General features: G+C 41.1%; 1 protein-coding gene across 1 annotated transcript in view; it reads right to left on the bottom strand.

Moving 5' to 3' along the window:
• Positions 1–6,490: 6,490 nt before the first annotated feature.
• COL22A1 (collagen type XXII alpha 1 chain) overlaps positions 6,491–24,184 on the bottom strand; it is a 211,400-nt gene continuing 193,706 nt past the window's right edge. Inside the window, exons 50-64 of the mRNA XM_042808661.1 lie at positions 24,031–24,084; positions 23,099–23,152; positions 22,131–22,184; positions 21,653–21,697; positions 20,772–20,825; positions 19,719–19,772; positions 17,971–18,024; positions 14,881–14,952; positions 13,081–13,116; positions 12,771–12,815; positions 12,110–12,289; positions 9,825–9,891; positions 8,525–8,707; positions 7,682–7,759; positions 6,491–6,678 (exon numbers count right to left, since the gene is read on the bottom strand). Of these exons, the coding sequence (XP_042664595.1) occupies positions 6,491–6,678; positions 7,682–7,759; positions 8,525–8,707; positions 9,825–9,891; positions 12,110–12,289; positions 12,771–12,815; positions 13,081–13,116; positions 14,881–14,952; positions 17,971–18,024; positions 19,719–19,772; positions 20,772–20,825; positions 21,653–21,697; positions 22,131–22,184; positions 23,099–23,152; positions 24,031–24,084 (1,218 nt within the window). The remainder of the gene's footprint in view (positions 6,679–7,681; positions 7,760–8,524; positions 8,708–9,824; positions 9,892–12,109; positions 12,290–12,770; positions 12,816–13,080; positions 13,117–14,880; positions 14,953–17,970; positions 18,025–19,718; positions 19,773–20,771; positions 20,826–21,652; positions 21,698–22,130; positions 22,185–23,098; positions 23,153–24,030; positions 24,085–24,184) is intronic.

Raw genomic sequence — 24,184 nt, 5'->3', positions numbered from 1 at the left:
GCCTGGGTGAACCTGAAGGGGTTCAACAGAGCAAAGTGCAAGGTTCTGCACTTGGGCTAGAGGAATCCCAGGCATCCATACAGACTGAAAGGAGCAGACCCTGAGAGCAGCCCTGTGGAGAAGGACCTGGGGGTCTTGATGGGTGAAAAGCTTAACATGAGGCAGCAGTGTGCTCTTGCAGCTCAGAAAGCAAATGACATCCCGGGCTCCATCAGAAGGGGGATGGCCAACAGAGACAGGGAGGTGATTGTCCCTCTTTATTCTGCCCTCATGAGGCCCCATATGGAGTACTGTGTCCAGGCCCCCAGTACAAGAAAGACAGAGAGCTGTTAGAAAGGGTCCAGAACAGAGCCACAAAGATGATCAGGGGACTGGAGCACCTCCCCTATGAAGACAGGCTGAGAGAGCTGGGCTTGTTCAGCATGGAGAAAAGAAGGCAGTGGGGTGACCTCATTGCAGCCTTTCAGTACCTAAAGGGAGCCTATGAACAGGAGGGGAATCAACTCTTTGAAAGGGTAGATAACAGCAGGACAAGGGGAAATGGTTTTAAGTTGAGGAAGGGAAGATTTAGGTTGGATGTCAGGAGGAAGTTCTTTACTATGAGAGTGGTGAGGTGCTGGAACAGGCTGCCCAGAGATGTTGTGGATGCCTCGTCCCTGGAGGTGTTCAAGGCCAGGTTGGATGGGGGCCTGGGCAATCTGGCCTAGTACTAAATGTGGACGTTGGTGGCCCTGCATGTGGCAGGAGTGTTGGAGATTCATGATCCTTGAGGTCCCTTCCAACCCTGGCCATTCTGTGATCCTGTGATTCTGTTTTTGAATTATAAGCACCTGCAATGCCAGTAGTTTCTTGATGGAGACTACAAGCTATTGAGCTGGGAATATTACAGCTGAATGGATAACAGTGTGAGCAAATCCTGTGGACACAAAGTGGTTACTCCTGTTCTTTAGGATCACCATTATTGTCAATGAGATCTGAAAGCTATGTTACCTTCATTAAGAAGTGGTGTACGTTTTACATTAAAAAAGGGTAAACAGAGGAAATCTAATACCTTTTCACAAGTAGGAATGGGTACAGTAGCCTGGAAATATATGTATATATCAAAGATGATTATAATAACAAAGGACAAGTGAGATTTTTTCACTTGCAAAGGAAGGCTTCTGACCAGAAATAACAGACCTCATAATTAACCATAAAAATAACACTGAAATACAATTCCCACCAAGAGTGCTGAAAAAGTTCCTGCAATGAGCTGCATTTTAGACTTGAACAAAAGCCATCTCAATGTGTTTCTAAATATACATTGTCAGCTATGTCTGTCCTGTGAAACACAATGAACTGCTGTGTGTGCTGCTTTCTGCTTAAACACTCTTCTCTCTCCGCATCAAAATCCAAGCCTTTCAGACAGCACATCATGCTGACCAAAGCTGTGCTTAGAGCGAAAGGCTTTTCTGATGCTGGGCACTGCTCTCCCTATTGAACTGTTTCTCCCTAAAAGTATGACTCTGGGCTTTTCTTTAAAAGGCAGCAAGTTCTATTCTGCTCCATCTTTCAGAACATCCTTCTTCCTAATGCTGATCACTGTCTCATCAGGAACGTCAGTGTATGATTAATGCCTCTCTGTCACATTGTTCCCTTGTCCTTCCTACATGCAGTTTACGGTCCAATAAATAAAATTGCAAGAAGGAGACCATACTTTCAACACGTGATCCATTTAGAGACCCAGAAGGATATTCTCACTCTCAGTTCACACAACTCCAATAAGAATATGCCAGAGTCAATAGTTTTAAATCAAGGTGCATGATAAATTCATAATTTAGCCTGAAAATCTGTTTGGAAACCAACCTGGATAATGAAAAGTTCATCATCTCTTTAGGCTTTTCTAATCAGTTGTGCACATTTCACAAGTCAAGACACAAAAATCCATTTGTGATTTCTAGGTTTAAACTAGATGGATGAGGGCAAGCATTCTTCCATTTCTTAACACAGCTTCACCAGTACAAGGTGATGAAATGAAAGCCCAGGCTCTGACGGACTCTTGTTAACCTACAAGAAGTGCCAAACTTAGGATTCAGGAAGCAACTAGATGGCTGATGCAACGATTCTCCCCACAAGCAGAGATGGCTTTGCAGGGTCAACAAGGGGGACTCCTCATGTTAGGATGCTCACCTTGTGCAGGGTTGCCAGAAAGCAGCATCCTTTACCCAGTCTGACAGACTGAAAGAGCTGGTAGCGGGTTTTTTTAGTAACTCAATATTTCATTTTCTGTTATTTCCTGGCAAAAGAACAGTACACATTGGTGCCATAACATTGTCCATCTCCCTATGCCATTCCCATAATACCGAACACCTCATTGTCTGTAACACATCCATCCTCATATCAACCCAGTAGCAACATGAGCAACCCAGTAGCAACCCAGTAATGGTGAAAGACACACACTTATCAGAAGCTCTTCTGTCAACACCAGGCCAATTCAAGTAATGCAGCCCAGAGTGCTTCAGCTGATTACTTTAGGATGCTCATCCAAGGTCCAAACCTCACACTGGAATCACCTAAAAGCAGGTGTCACAGCCTAGCTCTGAGCATGAGATTCAGGAACCTAGACATAAGCATCTCACATCATTTGAGATGTACATAATCTCCCTCACTGGAGACTCACTGAAAATCTAGGATACTCCCAGGTCTTACATTGTACCTGGAAGTCTTTTAGACCAAGGAAGTAGAAGGAAGAAGTTTTTTACTATAAGAGTACTGAGGCACACTGGCACACATTGCCCAAAGATGTGGTGGATGCCCCATTCTTGGAGACATTCAATGTCAGACCGGGACAGGGCTCTGAGCACCCTGATCTAGCTGTAGGTGCCCCTGTTCATTGCAGGGGAGTTGGAGTAGATGCCCTTTTGGGGTCCCTTCCAACTCGAATCCATGAAGTACTCTCTCGGTGTCTCTGGTTCCCAACACATTCTCAGATGATGATACCCAGACATGCATCAGCATCACCTCCTGTTCAGAAGCTGCCAAAAAGCAGCCTGTAGCAGGTTAAGGCTTGGATAGTTTTCACATTAAAAGATCAAAATTTCTCCATATTTTTATTTTTATTTTCTTTTAATTTTAATTGTATTTTTTCTTAATAGTCCAGAAAGTAAAAGATGTGCTCATCTCCCTGACAGTTCTATGCTCAGAGCACAGATCCGAGGCTTAGCTGCTGCTACATTTTTATTGCAGCTCTGGAAAAACACACACATTTGTTTCAGTCCTGAGCAGTACCATTTTGCTTTGATTACACATTTCTGGATAAACATGTGGAAATGAGTTCAACCTTAGACAGTTTAATTATCCCATATTAACGAGAGGTGTGAAAAGGACAGCTCAGAAAAACAACATCACAAGATTGTAATGAGATGAGCCTCTCAAAAGCAGCAAAGAAGGAGAATAATTTATTCCTTGCTACAGCTCCAAAAAAAGCTAATTTAGAGCAGTTCAGAATACAAGTGTAAATTGTTAAATAATGTAACACAAAAACTATTTTACCCAAATTAATCTCTTTAAAATTTTAAATTATTTATTTGACAGGAGAAATGTATAATGGAATAATAGTTTGTTTGCTATAGCTGTAATAATTTACACAATTGATTAAAAAAACCCAACACTCTAGCAATATAGTAAGATGTGTGTATCATTAGCACCATGGTAACATATAGACAATGCATTCTCTGCCTTTCTAATGCCATCTTATCAGTCTGTTCCCTCTTATCACACGGCTGGCCAAAAAAAAATCATACAAAAATAACAGTGGATTTCTGGGATTAAATCTCAGACACTGAATAAACTTCACTGTGATGTACCAAATGCTTTGTTTCTGAGCCAGGAACATTGAGATGCAAAAGCCACATCCTCATCTTGTTCAAGAGTGGTCAGTAGAGCAGCCACACGCATTACCTCTGCCCTATCTTTCACCTCCTGCATCCATTGCTGCCTCGGAAGCTGTTTAGCAGACAGTATTGGGTGGCTATAAGCACCCCTGCAGAGTCTGCAGCAACTGTCTCATACTCCTCACTACTGACAGATTGTGCTTGGTAAATGTCATGTAACTGGCTGAAGAGGAAACGAGGTTTAAGAAAAAGCAGGGAAATGGTATCCACTGAACTCAGAACACAAAGGCAGGAATGGACTGAACAGGCAACAGTAAAATAGATATTTCTATTAAATAATCTAATATTTCTATTGAAGATGTCAATGTGTCTCATTTTCCTAACACAGACTGCTGTTGGCAATGGCTTTGAGAGACTTGCAGATGAAATGAGTTATCAAAGAAAATTAAAATTAAAATTAAAAAAAGACAGAACAACAAAAACTCCAGAATCTCCTATCTCCTTTATCTAGATTCCAATGCACCATTTTGGAGAGATGAAAGACCCTGGAATTTGTTCAGTAGAGCACCATTATATATTTACCTGTCACATGGTATACTTGAGTGTATTAAAGTCTGAGCCATTCATGGTGTATGCAAATATGCACAATGCAGAATTTGGGGAGTTTCACATCATAGAATCATAGAATCACAGAATCATTAAGGTTGAAAAAGATCATCTAGTCCAATCATCAGCTTATTACTCATCACACCATGTCACATTAATATGGGACAACTAGCATGCCTGACCTCCATAAAACCTGCCATTGCCATGATATTTACTCAAAATAATGGCTCATACCATGTTGAGACGTCTCTCCTGAGTAAGAGAGACACCACTAGAGGAATAAAATCTCATTCATTCTGGACTAGAAAAAATGATGATGTTAAATACTATGTGATCAACATGCTTGCATAAAACTTAACTATAGAAAGCACTACAGTAACATATACTATTGAGAATTACTAAAAAGCAGTATGCTCTTCTCTTCATGATATTTTCACTTTGCATGGTCTTTCCGCAGACAGGATCACAGTAAAATCCAATAAAATAATTTACTTGCATAGGAAATAGCAAAAATGTCACCACTGAGATCTACATAAAAAAGACTGTTTAATCTTCTGGGTAAGAAAAAGACTCCAAGGTTTGCAAATAGTCAGCTTTGGGCTTATAGCTACAGTGTCTGATTTTGGGATGGTTATAGACAGCTGTGCCTCCTGCTTGGCTTAGCCACTTAGCCACTTTGGAAGCACCATGCCACATGGTGAACATGCCAGCAGGGCAGGGGGCCACATTTATCTCTCCAAAAGATCAGATGGGATTTCAAAACAGATTCAGCACTTAGTGTCTGTATCACGTTCGTTACTCTGATCACTCAATACAAACTGCTTATTCAGAAGAGTTTTGGAGATCTGGCTCTTCCATGTGTCTCTGTCAGAAAGTTAGATTGAATGCTGTGAATGTCTTCTCAGACTCTGTCCCCTATTTATTTTTTCAGTGAATTCCCAACTTGATTTTGGCAATGAGCTGATAGGCAAAACGGCCTGTGTCTGAGTTTTGTCTTTCACTCTCAAACACAATTTCTGAACACCTCTTTGTTCTGAACTTTTCATCAGAGATGAAAACCAGCCACTAATTTCTCACCTCCCTCTAAAACACAACTTTTCCAAGTTATTGTCATGGTGTATCATTCAAAACAGTGAAGTCAGGTGACACTTCGCTTCCTGAGATTTTTAACAGTAGAAGACATTGGTCTGGCAGAATTCTTGGGTGAAGAAGTGATAGAGCTGTGTGTGCACTGACAATGAAAAGTGGAATTGACAGCCCTGAGCTGATGGAGGATAATATTGTGGCTTTTTCAGAGGCATCTCCCTGACAGAAGGAAGACAAGCTCCATCTGATATGAACATACTCTTCATCTACTGAAGTTATTGCATGAGGAACAGTGATCCAGGCCTCACTGTGAGATTTCACATGGTCCCAAAAAACTGGCTTCTATAGAATTCCAATTCTTTTGTGGACAGAATAATAAATGTAAAAGAGATCTTCCAAGGAACGCCTTGCCTGTCCATTGTGAACTGAGTGCATTAGAGATCTCTTCCCCAGCTTTGGCATGACCTTATCTTCCTGTCCTCTGTGTGGATGGCAGCTAGCACCACAGTCCTGTGACTACACAGTTAATGCCCCATGCTGCACAGTGCAGGATTTAATTTCAGTTTCAAGGCTAAAGCTTTGGAAAGAATTAACTACAAAAAGGAAAAAAAAAATTGGTATCAGATTGGTTTTGCATAAACTGCTACACAACGCATCAATGTTGTATGCTCTTCAAAAGAAAAAAAACCACATTTTTAATGTTTTAATATGCCCTGTTGTTAGAGAAACAAGATCAAATTCACATGTCACATCAAAGATAATAATAATTATTATTATAATTCATAAAAATAATCTGACCGACCGGCAGCATTTGTTGGCTTTAGAAGGCCTCCCGTGAAAGAAACAAAGTTGAAGACATCTGAGAGCTCTTGGCAGGCTGGATGAATTCAAGTTTTAAAAACAAGTCTGGGGATACTTCCTGTATCCTAGGGCCCTTTGACATTGGCAGGCCTGGCAGCCAGGCTTGCATAGTAAGCGCATTGAGCAGGGTCACACTGTCCATTGGCTCCCGGAGGTCCCTGTGGGCCCATGAGACCAGGTACCCCAGCTTCACCTTGAGGGCCAGGTGGTCCTGGTATCCCATCTTTGGCATAGCCAGGCTCTCCTGGGAGGCCTAAAATAAAAACAAAATGCCCTTGGTGAGTGGCACTTCAGAGTGAAGTACTTAGTAGCACAGCATCACAGGAGATGGCTTTACTGCCTATACTGGGATGTAGGCATCACCTTCCACAGATTTGGATCTGGCTGACATATTTCTATGAGAATGTGGCAAACATGACTCCTCTGAATGCGAGAAATATAGGATATTTCCATCCTATATGTGTAATTGGATTACACAACTGTACTATGCTCTTAACACACTATGTTGTTGAAGTTGTGCAGCTGCACAGGCAATGACATCTAGTCCTCCCAGGGAGGCAGAGAGAATGGGAAAACTTGAGGCAAGAGTCATTTGTGGGAGATAACTCGTTGTGTGAAGTATAGTGGATTCATTGTTATTTTAAAGCGACGCAGGACCAGCATGCCTGATGCAGCCTATGGAGTAATGAATTTTTTTTCCATAATTTCCACTCCCACCAAAGCAGAGTGAAGGTAAAGCCGATCAATGGCTCCTAATTACAAATTAGAAACAAAATTTATTTGCTTCTTGTTTATCAGCAAAGATAAAGCTTGAGCTATATGCCTGAAACAGAGGTGTTAGATACAATCTTTTATAGCAGGCTGAAGCTGCCTGGATCTCTGCGTTCATCTTGGTCACAAGAAGATTCTGGCGAGTGCAGATAAGGCACCTCACTGTGTACCTAGCAAATAAAGCCTCACTTTGGACTTGTCCCAGAGGTCAGTTAACCTAACTCTTACTGACATGGGTCATTGTGTTTGCCAATCAAGCTGAAGAAACAAAGATGGCCACATATGATGCTAGTGTTTTATTTCTTCCCATGGGCCACTGGCTATGGACATAGCATAATGCCATTATTTATGTCAACTTGATTACTTACCTAACATAGAACAGACCTTTGTCTTTGTAAATGTTCTGAGTTTTATATATATATATACATATATATATATACACACACTTTTGTGGGTGTGTGTATAGCTTTCTGAAAAAAACATACCTGGAATTCCTGGAGGACCTATTTCACCTCTCTGGCCAATGCCAGCATCTCCTTTCTCACCCTTTGCTCCTCTTTCTCCTGTAGAGAGGGGAAAAAGACAACAATTAATTAATAAGCCTTATCTATGGAACAAACTACCACAGGTCTTTTATCCACACTTAAACCAACATATTTGCTAAAAAAAGTAGTTCCTAATTGTTGTCACTCCTCTGAGAACGGGAATAAGTGGGAATGAAGACCTAACCAACTTGTGACACTCTGCAGCTGCTGGTCACATCCACAAAATCTGCTTTAAAAGACTGAGGCAGCTTCTATCAAGAGTTTTGAGTACTACTTTGATGCTATTAAGAGAAGAGGTGAATACCAAGATCGTTAAGCAATTTCAGCTTATTGCTTATATCACTGCAACATCTCAATAAAATCTGCCCTAGGCGAGTAAGACTATGATGCAAATTCAGGTCCTAGGTATTCCCAGGTCGCTTGGATATCTGGCAAGCTATGGGATGGTTGTGTTGAGATGATCGAGGCTTTCAGAAATTACAATTCTTAGGGAGAAAAAAAGCAGATAAATAGCTTAATCAATTTAAAGTATTAATTTTTCCTTTAAAAATTAATAGAGCAAAATCCTTTTCAGTTTGCTTCATTTCCTAGTGTTTCACCAGAACTGCTTCTCACACCATTCCTCAGGATATTCTTTCTGGTACTCAATGGCTGCGCTAAAGAACATAGAATTGTAGAATAGCTTGGGTTGGAAGAGACCTCAAGGATCATCAAGCTCCAGTCCCCTGCCATGCTGGACATATCTCTTTATTGGATTTTCTAAACACACCAAGATTTGCTCACCCTTGGGTCCAATGGGTCCAGGTGGTCCTTCAGATCCAGTCTGCCCAGGTCGTCCAGGCTCTCCTGGAGGGCCAGTTCTTCCTGGTAGTCCTTCTTTCCCAGGGGGACCAGGAGGTCCTGGTCTGCCATGGTATGCTTTCACATGTGCAGGCGGTATCTGCGCCAAGAGATAGGCTAACTTTGCTGTGAACAGAGGGGAACGGAGTTTATTAGACAAGAATATCAGTGCTCCAAATGATGGAGAGCTGGAAACATTGATCCAGTAAAGTCCAAATAGGGAACTGATGTAATTTTCAGGACCATTCATTTGTTGTTGCCACATAACCCTTTCCCAAACACCATGATAGTACCATACGTTCTGTAAATGATTTCAGCTTAATTTCTCCATAGTTTCATACTGCTCTTGAATATCACGCACAATCCTAAACACTTATCTCTGTTCCTTCTTCAAGGAGGATCTGAACATCCTTTTATTTAACAATACAGCTGGTGGATTTCTGTAAAACTCAGATCATAGCTGATCTGAAAAAAAGAATGTTTCCACTGCTTCTGCTATGCAGTGGGATGCTATGTGGCAGCTCTTTAGGGAGAAAGTTTTCTTTTCTTGTTCTGGGCTGTTACACAAATGGACTGAAAGCCAATGTACTTATCAGCCAATGTACCCTGCCTGGGAAATCAGAAATCGTAACTAAGGCAGATCCCTGTGTCAACATATCATCTGAATTCCATGCAGTCACATTGCTCACAGCTCTCAAATTCAAAATCTTAGCAGCCTTGAGGGCTCTTTAGACACACTTAGCATCACAAAAACATCCAACAGAATGAAAGGAAAATGGTTTTCTATGTTCTCTTCAGTGATGGAAACTCTTGACTGCTATTATGCTGGGATGGAAATCAAATTCTGAGAACATGTAAATAAACTCCTTCAAACAAATCACCTAATTTCACCATGATCTCTAGAATGGAGGAAAATGTGCTTGGATATGTTTCAGCAACTTCAAGAGCTGTGTGTAGAGAAGCACAACAGCTATGCATTTCACTGTAGATATTCACTGTCAATATTGGCCTGGAATTCAAACGCTTTGAGAAAAACAGCAGCCTACATCCACTCTACATGCTCTCCTTTTACTGGTGGGCATCAAATGTCATTTTACACAAATGTGTCTTCCAGGAGACTTGTTGCAACAATGCCTTCCATAAGCAGAAGAGTTTCAGGTGTTAGCTGTAACACCACAGCTATGGAAAATTATCTTTCATGCTCTCAGATCTATCTGCTGGCTTCTCAGAGCTAATTACTTACCATCTAGCTGCTTAGCTAACTCCTCTTGGATGAGTCTTCTCAGAGTCTCTAGAGACGGAGGTTCCCCCTAGGGAGTAATAACTGTAGTAGTAACACAATATAATAATCACAGCCTGGGGATGTGAAAATGAAACTTTAGATGAAGTGACTAGAGGATTGCATTTCTTCACCCAGTGCACACACAAGGCTGAAGAGACTTGGAAGAAGAAGAATATAAAGGAATTCAAGTCATCCATAATTTCCATGCTGTTGGTAAGCCGTGGACTCAATAGTGTAAGGAGGGAGCCTGGTTGGAGGCTAAATCATGAAGTCATAGAATCATAGAACAGCTTAGATTGGAAGGGATCTTAAAGATCATTGAGCTCCAACACCTTGCCATGGGCAGAGTTGCCACAGGCTGCCCAGGGCTCCCACCCAATCTGGCCTTCATAAAATCTCTCTATACACTATTAGGATGAGTAATAGAAATTGGATCAGGAGACTTCTGCTCCACATGGCCACTGTGGAAAGCCTGCCTCTTTCTTCAGCACTGCAAGTTTCCTCCAGGATAGTTAAGGTAAATACCCAAAGTAGGTACAGGCACTGATACTGGATGTACGGCATGCTGACAGGCCTTATCTCAGCAGAACAACAGCCAATCTACACATTTACCCATTCTTCCAAGCACACACAAGGTTCAGCCTGGCTGCAAGCTGTTGAAAGGAGGCAGGGAGACAGGGCTGCCCGGTCCTGGTCCATCCTCCATGGATTAGTGCCCTTTGTCAGCTCTCTCAACTCCTTCCTGTGACAGTGCTCTTAAACAGATGTAGTACCCATTAAAACTTAAAGATACGTAATAACACTGTGTGTCCACTTGAAAAACTGATGAAAGCATTTTTGGTGGACTAGAAGGAGAATATTTTTGGCCGAGGCCTTCCAAGAACATAAAAAATGGTTTTAGGGAAATTAGACACATGTCTTCGCATATTTCGCAAACACTAAAAAACTATTTTAGCTCTGTTTCAAAAATAATCTTGAACCAACAAGATCAAACATTTTCCTTTGTACAGTGATATGTTTCACTTGAAAAATCCTTTTTTTTTTAAATGAAAATTGTTCTTTCCATCTGTTAGAAAATATTTCTCATCAGCTTGCTTTCTTCTGTAAATTTATACGAAAGTGGTTTTTGTCCCTCAGACTTAATGCTTCTAACATATAGTAATGCATACAGTCTCCTCTGTTTACAAAACCTTAATAAAGTCTTCAGAATCAGAAGTTGTTCTCCAGTAAGAAATTTAGATTTTTATTAAATAGCCAAGAGACATTTCAGTTTTAACCAGTAAATTGCTAATAAGGATAGAGTTGATCCATTTGCTGCCTTCTTCCCACAGCAATTCTGTGTAAGGAAAATATGTGTTTGATGGTGACAAAAGCAGCAATTTTGTCCTTACTACTAACCACTTGTAATGGCTCTCAGTGAATATCCCAATAAGCAAACATCATTGTGGAACATAATTTGAAGGCTTACATATTATCTTTTGACATTTTAAATCTATTAGTTGCAAGTCTCCATAATCATCACTGGATAGCATCAAATCTCTGTGTTGCTGAGATGCAGAAAAAAATATGTTTTGTCTAAAGTTTACCCAGCATTCACATTACTGGAGATTACTTTACTAGTTATTACCCCCCCTGAGGTAATCTCAAATTCAGTCTCAGGATGGACATATCAGCTTCACTAATGTCAGGTCAGTCGTCGTTCTCATTCTTGTACATACATTACCCTCAGGCACTTTCAATAGCCAGATTGTTTCCCATTAGAAAAAAGAAAAGAATATTAAATGAAAGTAGGATTTCATGAATTCTGATGAGCTGACTCCAAAATTTCCGGGAATAGAGCAGTGACCTTTCCATGGCTCAGCACTTTGTCTCTCATAGCAACCGGCAGCACAGGAAGACATAAGACCTCTGTATGAAACACTAAGCATTAACACCCATATAGCAAGAAGCTTTTTTGGACTCCAGGTATGTATGGGCATAGCTGCATGACCTGATTTAGGCTGTTATGGTTATAAGGAGTCAGAGTGGCCTCCTTGGCTGTCGGTCTGAATTGTTCAGTTCTTGAAGTTTAATCCAGTACCCCCAGAAAACATAGGTCTGCTTTTTATGTATCAAGAGATGAGAGAGAAAAATGCTATCTCCCTGTTGCAGCACATACTTGCTCTGGTTTCTCCCAGCCCTACCACAACCTTAGAAGCTTTTCTGATTTCCCACCATAGCACAAAGCCCTTATCTGGCAGCCTTACCCGTGGTCCTGGAAATCCTGGCTGTCCTGGGGGACCAGGAGGTCCAACTTGCCCACTGTCTCCTGGTGGTCCGTGGGGTCCCATCAGACCTGGATGGCCTTTATGACCAGGTATCCCAGGCTCACCTGGAGGGCCCTTTTCTCCTGGAGGACCTTTTTCACCTTTGATGCCAGGCTCTCCCTAAGCAAAAAAAAAAAACAAATAATCTGATCTTACCACCACAAAATAAAAGGCAAACTTCTGATTTCCACTGCACTGCAAAACACAAACAGCTGAGCTGGCAGTTCCTGAATACAACATCTGGTGAATTACAAATGATCCACAAATTATTACTGACACTGAATGATTAAAGAGAGGGCTGGGAGGAAAGGGGGAGGGTATAAGATCTCTACAGGCCATATCTCACTCTTAAATGATCTCTTCCCCAGCCCGTACTCAAAACAGCTCTCAATTTCAATGTAATGAGCCATAGAATCATAGAATGTCTTGGTTTGGAAGGGACCTCAAAGATCTAGTTCCAACTCCCCTGCCCCAGTCAGGGCTGCCAAGCACTAAACCATACACTAGACCAGGTTGCCTAGGGCCCCATCCAGCCTGGCTTTGAACACATGCAGGGATGTGGCATCCATAAAGAAACGATTAATATTACACTCCAACCTACCCTCTCTCCTTTGGATCCAGGTTCACCTGGTTTCCCTGGTGCACCCTGCATCAAAATAAGGGTTATCATGAAAGAATCATAATAAGTAATAAAGCACATGTATTCACAATGATTACTGAGACCTGGAGAAAATATATTTCCCTGTTGGTCCCATAGATCTCTGAGATCACTGTTTGTTTTCAAATATAAAGAAAATCAAGCAAAAAGAAATCCAAGCATTTTGATGTAACCCAGGTGGCATCCCTGTTTGTTTTTTTTTTTTTTCCTGAGACATCAGCACTGTTCTGAAACAACTGGGAATCCAACTTACCTCCTTTCCTGGAGGGCCTTTTTCTCCTGGATCACCCTGAGAGTATAGAGAGTGAATTTAGCACCATATTGCAGACTTGGAAGACAGAGCCTACCTTTTATCCATGAGTTTCGCTTTGTGTCTAGAGCACAAGTTTTCTGCCACACAGAAGTGAGTTTGGAATATTTAACATTAGTCTACTGCTATAGGTCATTCCTGGAAAGGCACATCCTGATTCGTAATTTTTTAGAAGTCTGTACACAGTGTAAATGTTTATTAATAGAAGGAAAACCTAGAAGGAAAGTGTGTTCCTGCTTTCAAAAATTGTATTCCTTTTTCTTACAGGTATTTCACAAAGCATCATAAGCTTCACTTCGGCTGGTTTAATCATGGAGTCATAGAATTATAGAATCATTACAGTTGGAAAAAACACTGAGACATTCTATTCCAGCCCATTTAGCTTGGGAAGTGCCAATGGTATAGTCATAATAGTCTAAAGATGTAAAGGAAGCATGTTTGTTAAGGAGTGGTGTTATCCTGTACAACAGTAGCTGGATATGAGATATTGAGCCATGGATAAAGAAACTCTGAGTCTGAAAACTTGCCCATATTTTAGAGCTACATAAAATAATCACAACTTAAATAAGCACTCCATCAGGATTTTTTTCTATACCCTGCATTTATGATGTGCCAATAAGGCAGAACAATCTTTGCATTTTAGCATTTCAGCCAGACAAAAAAAAAAAGTCACTGCAGTCCTGAAGCACACTGCTAAAATTCTATCCGTTTTCCTATACTATGAATGGAAGGATGCATTCACAATTCACAGATGTGATCATACCTCTAATGCATGTATGCATTGGAGTGTTTTTTCCATAACCTGAAAATACACAGAATCGCTTCCACTGCACTAGAACGCATCTGTGTCTGCATGAGCAGTGTAACTAATCACAGATGTGTGATCACATCAGCTCCAATTAGGCAGCATCAGACCCTCCTGAATGTTCCTTAGGGCCACTTCAGCTTTAAATGGCCACTGCATTTGCTGCCTTAAATTAATTTTCCAGAGAAATATGCCTTTCTCCTCATCACAAGACTCTCTTTTCAATCCTTAAATTAAAAAAAAAAAGAAGAAAAAAATATGATTCATCCTGTGAAAGACTCATTTCTGCTAGATTGACATGAAAACAATTAAAATCTAATTTTGTTGCACCAGAGTTAGAAATGAAAATGAAAACATTTACCTAACATTATTTCTTTTCCATACTTCAAGTAGAATGTAACATGTTTTTCTTGCCTTGGTAGGGCTAAAGATATTGAATTTCAAAGATGTGATACTTTCACATGAATAGGTTTTATTTTAGATCACTTTGGGAGCTATCTGAATATTTTAATTGTGATGTACCTCCGTTGAAGGTAACAGAAGAATTTTCCTGGGAACAGGGAATATCAAGAATAACTTTAATACTATCATCACTTAAAAATTCCCTATTTAGCCATTCTGGGATTCATGCAGAGACAAAGTCTGAGTAACCCCATGCCCATGTAAAGAGCAGTGATGAACCAGCCCAATTAATGCACATAATACCAGTGCTGACTGACAAGAACCACTTCCTCAAACGGGGTCACAGGTGTTTTCCCATAAGAGTAATGCCAGTCTCTGCAGTCCAGTTTTCTTCTGAAGTGACGCGTATGGCTTCTGGATCTGTGATATCTCCTGCCTATGTTTTCTACCTAATTGAAGATAACTGTCCTATCTTCACTGTCCAACACATAAAAGCAGGCAATTAGCAGCTCTAATCCATCCCCAACCATACTTACAGGTGGTCCTCGGGGTCCTATGAAGCCAGGGAGTCCTGGGCTGCCATTTTCTCCTTTATTTCCTTTAGGACCCTTTGGACAGAAAGGAGGGAGACACTAGCAGTCCTTTTTCCAACATCTCTTTTCCAGAGCATGCATTTGCAGATACATTGGAATGGGGAAATCTCTCACTGTAGCAGCAAGACTCCCAAAACCGACAAGAAAAGACAAAACAAAGAAAAGCAGATTGCAGATAGCAGGTCTGCATTATTAACAAGCTGTGTGGGGTCCCTGTGAAAGGTTGATAAGGAAGTGACAGTTGTGGAAGTGACAGGAGGTGTGTTCAGCAGCTACTTCTGCTGCAGTATGGGTTATAATGTGTTGGTGTGGCTGTGGAAATGCTGTGATGCACAACAGCAGGAAAGCAGTGCAGATGGTCATATCGTTCAAATCTGAGAATACATTTAGCAGACAACAGTTACTGAGCTGCTCCTTTGCTCTTCTTTTCAGCTTCAATTCAAGAAACGTCTGCCTTTTACTTATCTCTTGTGATATTCTGCCAAACTGTCCCTTCTTCTTACAGATCAGGGCAGCTTAAATGTCAATTCGGGAAACAGATCCATTTCACATATACTTCTGATTTTTTGTAAGGGATTTTTTTGTAACCTTTTCTTTCACAACTTTGTTTGACACCTAATTCATAACGCAACTTTTCTTCTTAGAATAAAACTTGCCTTTGTTTTAGGTTTGTCTTGTGCCAACAAGGAACCAAGCACATGGCTTTCAAGTAGGCAGTGACTCAAAGTATATGATGCAACCATGAGAAAAATCTGGAGATTACAGGGGGTTTGTTGTATTGCTGTACACCGGCTTAAGCGTGAGCACTGTTGAGCAGTATGGGCACTGTCAAATCAAAGGAGCAGGTTCCTGGCAAGTGTTGTGACTACAAGTCAGCAGTGATACAGCAACTCACGTGGTGGAAAAGAAACCCTCATTGTCACAATCATCTTTCTCACTTCTCATTTTCTTCAAACAGAAATATAATATGTTGGCTTGTCATACTACATTGCAAAGGAAATCATTGCATTTCCAGACAAGGCTGGAAATAAATGGACTAGTGTTCTGTACATGGAAGCACTTCTCATAATAACCTTTATGAAGGAGAGAGGATTCATTTTAATGACAGAGAAGGATTCTGATGAGAAGACTGTCTGTTCTGCTGACCAATACTGTCGTTGTTTCCCCTTTCTCATCCATCTGACTTTATCCTTTTTCAATCTCTTATGTTATTTTTGGAGTGTAAATCCTCTGAAGCAGAGAGTGCTTTAGTTCTGTGTTTGTGCAGGAAGGTGCCTGAAAAAACTGTGGGTCACTATCTGACTCTCTAAGTAGGTAATGGAATTACATGAGGATGACCAAAAACTAGCCCCTGTTTGGCACTCACAGAGCATTCCAGAACCCTAGCAACCTTGGAAAAAACATTGAGTAGCAACCCACACAGTCAAAAAGCAGTAAAAGGCAAAAGACATAGCGAGAGTAGGTAGGTATGATGAGAAGAAATGAAGATTGAATGGGCAACAGAGGCAATTCGTATGGTAAGAAGCAATGGCAATGGTTTAGGCAAGGTAATGAGTTGCAGCAAGGACAAAAAAAAAAAAGCAGTAGCAATGATTTTTGGCTGCAAAAAGGCTGGTAGACTGCATTACTTCTATCCCACCTGTAATCTGCCTGCTATCACCAACCCATGCATTAAAGGTGTTATTTACTTCTCTGTGAAATTTTAGGAGAAGACATCTTGGCAGCAAAGAATCATATGATCATAGAACGGTTTGGGTTAGAAGGGACCTTTAAGATCATCCAGTTACAACTTCTCTGCTGCAGGCAGGGACACCTCCCACTAGACCAGGTTGCTCACAGCCCCATCCAGCCTGACCTTCAATAGCTTCCAGGGAGGGGGCATCCACAACCTCACTGGGCAACCTGTTCCAGTGTCTCACAACCCTCACAGTAAAGAATGCCTTCCAATAATCTAAATCTAAGTTCTTTCAATTTAAAACCATTTCCCCTCATCCTGTCACTACCTACGCTTATAAAAAGTCCCTTCCCAGTTTTCCTGTAGGCCCCCTGCAGGTACTGGAAAGCTGCTATAAGATCTCCTCAGAGCCTTCTCTTCTCCAGGCAAGATCTCCAGCTCTGTCAGCCTGTCCCCCTAGGGGAGGTGCTCCAGCCCTCTGATGATCTTCACAGAAACATCCTCAGGGCAAATGTCAGCAACAATGCTGAGGTTACTTTCTGGTACTGCAAGGGCAGAGTATTACAAAGCTGAGTGGAATCCAACTGCAATATTTTTCAGATTCCTTGTGTTATGTCTTTGTTTCTTTTAGAATTTACCAGACCAACAAGATGTAATGTCTAGGTGGGCAAAGGGAAAGAAAAGCCCAGAACTGCAAAAGATGCTGCTGGACAGAAAGGTTCACTTGCATGGATGTGCTGAATCCTGAACAATTTTCAGCAGCATTACAGAGAAAAACTCTTCTTTCTGTGCTCCTTACAGCACTTCATTACCATTCTGTTCTTCCACACAGGATGGCCCCGGGGGATTCATTCTGCTCCATGATCTTGGTTTACTGCCCACTACCTGCTCTTCCCCCATGTGCCTGGGGAGAATTTCTCTATGCTGCTGTTCCTCCATGGCAGCCTGCCAACTCCCTGAAGCCCTCTCCTTTCTTGTGACAGCTCTCCACTGGCTGCAGAGTTTCTGCTTGACAAAATTAAATCAACTGGTAAAGATGAGGCATGCCAATCTTTTCTCCATGCCAGGTAATCAATCATTTCCTTTTTTTCTTTTTTTTTCTTTTTTTTTTTTCTTTTTTTTTTTCTTTTTTTTTTTTTTTTAAATGACCCAGCTAGCAGCTCAATTCCAGGAATGTAGCCAAAACCCCTCTGATATTATGGCTAGTCAATGATTTTCAGGTCACTGACCTCTACCTTCAGACATGGCAACTTGACAGACTTCAAGTAGCTACACATAAACCACCCCATCTATACTTCATCAGTCACCTCTCCCTGACATAACTGCTAGCTGGATGAATTTTCCTTTATGGTACTTACTGGGTTACCTGCTGGGCCAGGTTCTCCTGCAGATCCAGGCAATCCATTCTTGCCCTAAGGTGAAAAGAAAAAAGGTTAGTGAAACAAAATATACTATGATCAACAGAAGTATCCACCTGCTGCTATACCAGCAAGGATTTCTTTAACATTTTCCAACCTTCCCTCTTGGCAGATTACAGAGTGAGGATGTCCTATTTTTTATTAACCCCACAACTTCTGCATCTATGACTGCATGGCCGACCACATCTCTAGATAAAAAGTCAGAGATGAGGACCCAGACCCCCTAATGTGAACAGGAGCAAACTAGCACTCCTTCTCTGTCTCTTCACCCTTATTCTTTTCACATGAATCCTGTACAGATGGAGCTACCTACTATGGCAGCTCCATTAGTCAGTGTTTGACAAACTCCTGGCAGCTCCATGATCAACGTGAAAACAATCTGCACTGGCCAACAGATACCTCCAGATCACCCCAAACCTACTTATGTTCAAAGAATTCCTGTTTCCAATGGCTAAGATAGGTTCTGCAAACCACTTTTCAGATGTGCTCACCATTGCACTGGATTGATTGTATAGACCAGCCTTTTTACTGTCGATATTCAAAATCATACCTCATGTTCTTTAATAAAGAAACAAAGCAGATGAACAACAAAAGAAACTGATACTTTGCCCTTGGCCATACAAAAATCCACGTAAGCTCTCCTCTAAAGAAGAATATGTTTTGGAATGGTGATAACTTCCATTTTCTCAAAACATGTTTATGCATTTGTGGTGTTGTGAAGGGGCATGACCCATTAGTGAATGATGCTAGCAGTGCAGAAATAATGAGATAAATTACCAGGTAGAAAGAGGAGCTTTCCATATGTTCCTACAATGTAATATATCTCCCTACCCTCCCAGCTACAAGAGATCTGCCATTCTAGCTCCTGGAATTGCTGGCTGAATCAGCACTTTGCCCTGATTACGGAACATGTTGTAGAATGTTTCACTAGCAGAGCACTAGCAGAAGGCAAAGAAATCACCCTTATTATAACACATTAAAGATGTGCTCATGTTCAGCACTGAGATATGCATTCAAATTTGGAAAGGATTGAATTTTAAAAGAGAATTGAAAAGCCTATTAAATTAATACAAGTAATTTCTCAGCCATTCCAGATGATGCTTTCAGAAATGTTAACTAAACTGCCATTTCTCTACTGAAGATTTAATCAAGCTCTACAAGTGTTCAATTAAACAAATGCTTTTTCTCAAAATGATGTGGGGTTTTTTTGTTGTTGTTTTTTTTTTTTTTGTTTGTTTTGTTTTGTTTTGTTTTTTTTTAAATCAGGATAAAATATAGAAGGTATGATAAAAATGAATAGTATCAAAACAGGATCCCAGATATCCCAATATGGTTACCTGCAACTACTATCTGCCTTTGAAAACCACGTGCAGAGGCTATGCGATAAGGAGTGATATTCCATTGGCAAGTCTGGAATACAATCACTTCTGGCATTGCAATCTTGGTAGAAATCATCAAACTATCTTTCCCACACAAGTCAGAATCTAGCATTACTTTGTGCTCCATATTAGTCCCCATCAGTTTCCATCAATCTAGTTCTTTGTTTTTCCCAAATTCAGGTAGGATTTCACCAAACAACACTTGGATCTTGCATAGCATTCTTCTTCCAAACCACAGGTCTGGACTGCAGAACATCCCCACTAAATACAGTGTACCTCCAGAAACTGCTTATCAGGAGAAAAACTCACCGGCTGCCCTCTGAGCCCTCGAGGGCCCTGTGGTCCTATGGGGCCAGTATCACCCTAAAATGAAGAAAAGTAGGAAGTAAAAGTAGTGAGTAGGAAAGATCTGACAGGGAGACAAACATGCCATCATTTTAAACTTCTCCTATTAAATTAAATTTTTCGTGTATTAAGGAAAAACGAGAAAAGCTTCACTGGCCCCTTCCAGTTATGTATGACTAGCTTCTTGAATTTCAAACATTTATCACCCAGTGCAGTCCGATCACAAGCAGAACCCATTGGCATCATCTGATATTAAAGATGGACTCCTCAGGGACTGAAAATCCTTCGCTCTCCCTTAAGCAAGCCTTAAGTTGTTCCTACCTTCCCTGAGGGGTTCCCCTGGGCCTACCTTCCATTTTACTTTGTAGAGTACTATTGACAACACAACAGCTTTTTAGTGATATTAGGGGTGCAAGGGAGAAACCACTTCCCCAGGTCCCATGACACTGGCATATCAGCCACTCAGTACATTGCTGAGCAGCTGCTGCAGGATGCTGCTTCAGTTGTGCTCTCCAGAGACTTTGCTATGTGACTGCATTTGACGCTAATATGGATCTGTCTGTACCATCTCTCTTTGCTCTGAGCAGCAGCATCTTATTCTACAAGTATGTCATAGATTGTGCTTCAGCTATGCATGCAGTAAGGTTCCACCTTTTGCAGAGCAAGTGGAACGAACCCTGGCCCAGTGGGATCTTCAGAATGAAACACAGTTTGGAGAGCAGTGGCAGAAAACAGGTCTATGGCTGCACAGCACAGCCTGTGATTCAGACAGTATAGCTCTCCCTCCTTTTCCAAAGATATCCCTGATATTTATGTGTCAGAAGCTGAGTGGTGAGGAAAGCCCTCACATTTGTCGGTACTCTAATGAGCTTCATACAAATCATTTCCTATGCACTGCTGCAATAATTTACCCTTTATTTCAGTTTCTGCAGTTGTTTTTAGGGAGGGGTCACCGTGAATGTTTTTTTTTCATTTGTCAGCAAGAAGATGAATGTCTGCCAAAAATAGTACACTTACGTCCTTCCCTGGTGGCCCCTCACGCCCAGCAGGACCTGTCGCACCTGGTTCCCCCTGCAATTCAGCAAAAAAAAGAAGAGATATCAGCTCAAGGTCAATGGCAGACCAGTAACACCACTGCAAGTGGTGTGGGGTTTCAACTGAGCTCAGTGAGGAATTTCTAAAGACAATAAAAACCTTGTGTATCATATGCGACACACAGCTTTTAAAAAGAATTCAGAAGCATCTTCTGATAGTGATGCACAGGGCAGTACAGTGCTTTCCAGCAGGATATTTATTGCTGCTAGTGTAGTAACTAAAACCCACCAACATACACATAGTATAGGAACTATTGCAATGAAGAAAAGATGAGCAGCTCCAGCACTGGATTGCTCAGCTAAGTTACTCCAAGCAAAGTATTTTCCTTCCCCATGGAGAATCAGCATTAAATAAGCAGAGAGAAATTCAGTTTTGTATTCCACTGTCTACATTAAGGAACATTTTGTACTGCATTGCTCAGAAATGAGAACAACTTAACATGCAGGACTTGAGTTTTGAGCTTCGTTATGAATAGGCAAGTAAGCCAAATGGCTAAAGTCATATCTGCACTCATTTCTTTATGTTTTGCTCTGAACATATTCTGCATGTCTTAGGCATTTCTGCTGAATTCATTGAATTCACATTCAATAGCTGAAGTAAGGTTCCTCACCCTCTATATCAGTAATTTTACAAGTGGAATGTTGTGTGGAGGCCTCCCGTGAAAATTTCTCATGCACGTCTTTCTCAAAGGCAGTTTCAGATGACTCAGATCTACCAGTTGCCTCACCTTAACTAGGAGCAGAACTTCAATTCACACCACCTTTCTATAAAGGACCATCATGCAGGCAGTGCATGTTGCTTACCCGTGGACCTGGGGGACCTGTATCTCCCCTCTGTCCTTTGAAACCCTGAAAAAGAGAATTAAATAATTGCCCATTACACTAACACTCGAAGCAGTGAGAATGTTCTACCTTGAACATGAACTTAATAACCTTCCCAGAAGTCCTCCTCCTCAGGGTCACTCTCTAGCCACTCATTGCCCAGCCTACATTTGTGCTTGGGATTGCCCCAGCCCAGCTGCAGGACCTTGCCCTCGGCATTGCTGAACTTGAGATTCTCATGGGCACCTCTAAAATCTATCAAGGTGCCTCTGAATGGCAACCCATCTCTTCAGCAAGTGCAGGACACCACACAGCTTGGTGTCATCCACAAGCTTTCTGAAGATGTACTCAGTCTTACTGTCTATGTCACCAACAACAGATGTTCACATCATTAAGAGTTATCATCCTCCATCAAAAGCTTCCTAGCTACAGTACAGAAGAGTTATGGGACAGAGCCTACCGGTAAGCCTCTGGCACCCTCCTGGCCTGGGAGGCCTGGTTCTCCAGGTTTTCCCTATGGGAAACAAGGCAGAGACATTTCTACATCTGCACCATCATGAACATACACTTCGAACTTCAAAGATATTTACACCTTTGGATTGATGCACCTTTACAATGTTTTTATTTCAGAGGAATAATGCACACAACTACAGTAATACCTGGTCAGCATGTACAAAATCAGTATGTGCACACGGAAACCAGCTGTTTTGTTGGAAGCAGTTGGAAGTATGTTTGTTGCAGCTGTTGTCACAAGCATTTCTCCATTCCCCTAAATGACTGGGGACTTGGCTTTTTACAGAAGGACTAAGTCCCATTTGACAAGGCACAGAAAGAGGCTGGCAATGCCAGACACTGAAAGCACATTCTTCTTCTAAGAAACACAGTGGTAAGGAATAACATTCACTGCCCAATTTATTAACATTTCCTTTTGGCTGACAACTTCATGGCTCAGCTTTTTTTTTTTTTTTGCCTTCAATAAATGCAAGCATAGACCAAGTGGAGGACATCAAATATAAACCTCTCTAATCCTGGACAACAGAACCATTACAGAGTAACTCAGAAAAGGCTTTCTTTTAAGACACCTCCTCTAAACTTCTTATGCTCCATACCTTCTCCTACCTTAAAATGCAATCCTTAGATTAAATGTTACAAGAGAATCTTCTTTCTCTGTAATATTTGCAGTACTTGTAAAGATGGAATCACAACGTTTTGGAGTATTTATAGTAGTTGTAAAAGAACCCAGTTTCTTTTCAAGAATTCCAGAATGAATCTTACAAATTGCTCGAGACAATACAGCCCCTCTGGTGTTAGAAAAAGATATGCCAACAGATTTCCTGCCCCCATTGAGCCCATAGATAAGCAGCTACAAAAGTAATAACTGGATGTGGTCTGTGATTGCCTGTGTGAAGCGCCTTTAAATTACATTACCGGTTCTCCAAGAGATCCTGGCTTGCCATCTTTGCCATCATTCCCAGCAATGCCCTGTTAATGAAACGCATAACGAGGTATAACAAGGAGTTTATAGGAGAGATTGGTATACTTGTGTCAATATGAAAACTCAAAATAGCAACTCTGCTTCATTGTGACTGTATTTAATTTTGCCCAATGCTCCAGAAATTCTTTTACTGTATTCAGAATTCTTATTACTGTAGTTCAGACATAAACTTTTTCTGTCACATTTCCATAGGGAAACACTTTGTGCTTTTTCTCTATTCAGTATGGCAATTCTAAGGGGCTTCTTTCTTCTCAGCAAAGTGAGCATGTTAACAGTGTTAAAAGAGGTTTCTAAAGACAACTCTTATAAATCATTATAATACCATTATAATGGCATTCACCGAAGCTACTTTACACTGCAAATAACTCTAGCCCGACACCAATAAGGAAAAAAGAAAACAAAACTAAATTCTGTATTAATGCCTTTTCCAGAAGAAAAGTGTTTATGCCCCAGATGCACTTGAGTCAGTGCAAAGGAATCATTTCAGCTATGGATTGAGAGGAAGCTGGTATTCCAGACTATGAATTCTTATTCCCTTACACTGGTGTTATTACATTAGTTCTGTGCTCTGTATGAGAGTATTTATGCAAAAAATAAAAAGAATTTAAAAAAATAAAAAGAATTTAAAAAAATGAACAGGCAGATGAGGAACAAGCCTGTTTCAGATAGTTTAACGCTTAGATCTGAAGTGATAAATACAGCAGTCATCATGTCCTGGGCCAAGGACATCGCACCACCATTACAGGTATCCCTTTAAAGATCATGCACAGCTTTCAGAGCACTTCAGGAATCTGTTTGGTTCATGTCCACACATGCTTATAAACAGTTCTATGTATTGAAAGAGAAGGAGCTGAACTGCACTCACGGGAAGTCCAGGAACACCTGGTGGGCCTTGTGGACCTGGAAGGCCATCTTTACCCTGGAAAGAAAGTAGAAACACCAAGGTTCAGATGATTTTCTCAGATGCTTCTCATATAAAGATTGAATGCAATGTTTGACATGGCACCACTGTGAGAATC

This window comes from Centrocercus urophasianus, unplaced genomic scaffold (assembly GCF_019232065.1).
Source record: "Centrocercus urophasianus isolate 14NV4802_14NV808 unplaced genomic scaffold, USGS_Curo_1.0 seq_11, whole genome shotgun sequence".
In the NCBI taxonomy this organism is placed as follows: domain Eukaryota; kingdom Metazoa; phylum Chordata; class Aves; order Galliformes; family Phasianidae; genus Centrocercus; species Centrocercus urophasianus.
The sequence above is the reverse complement of the archived record's forward strand: the minus strand, read 5'-3'. Positions and strand labels throughout refer to the sequence as shown.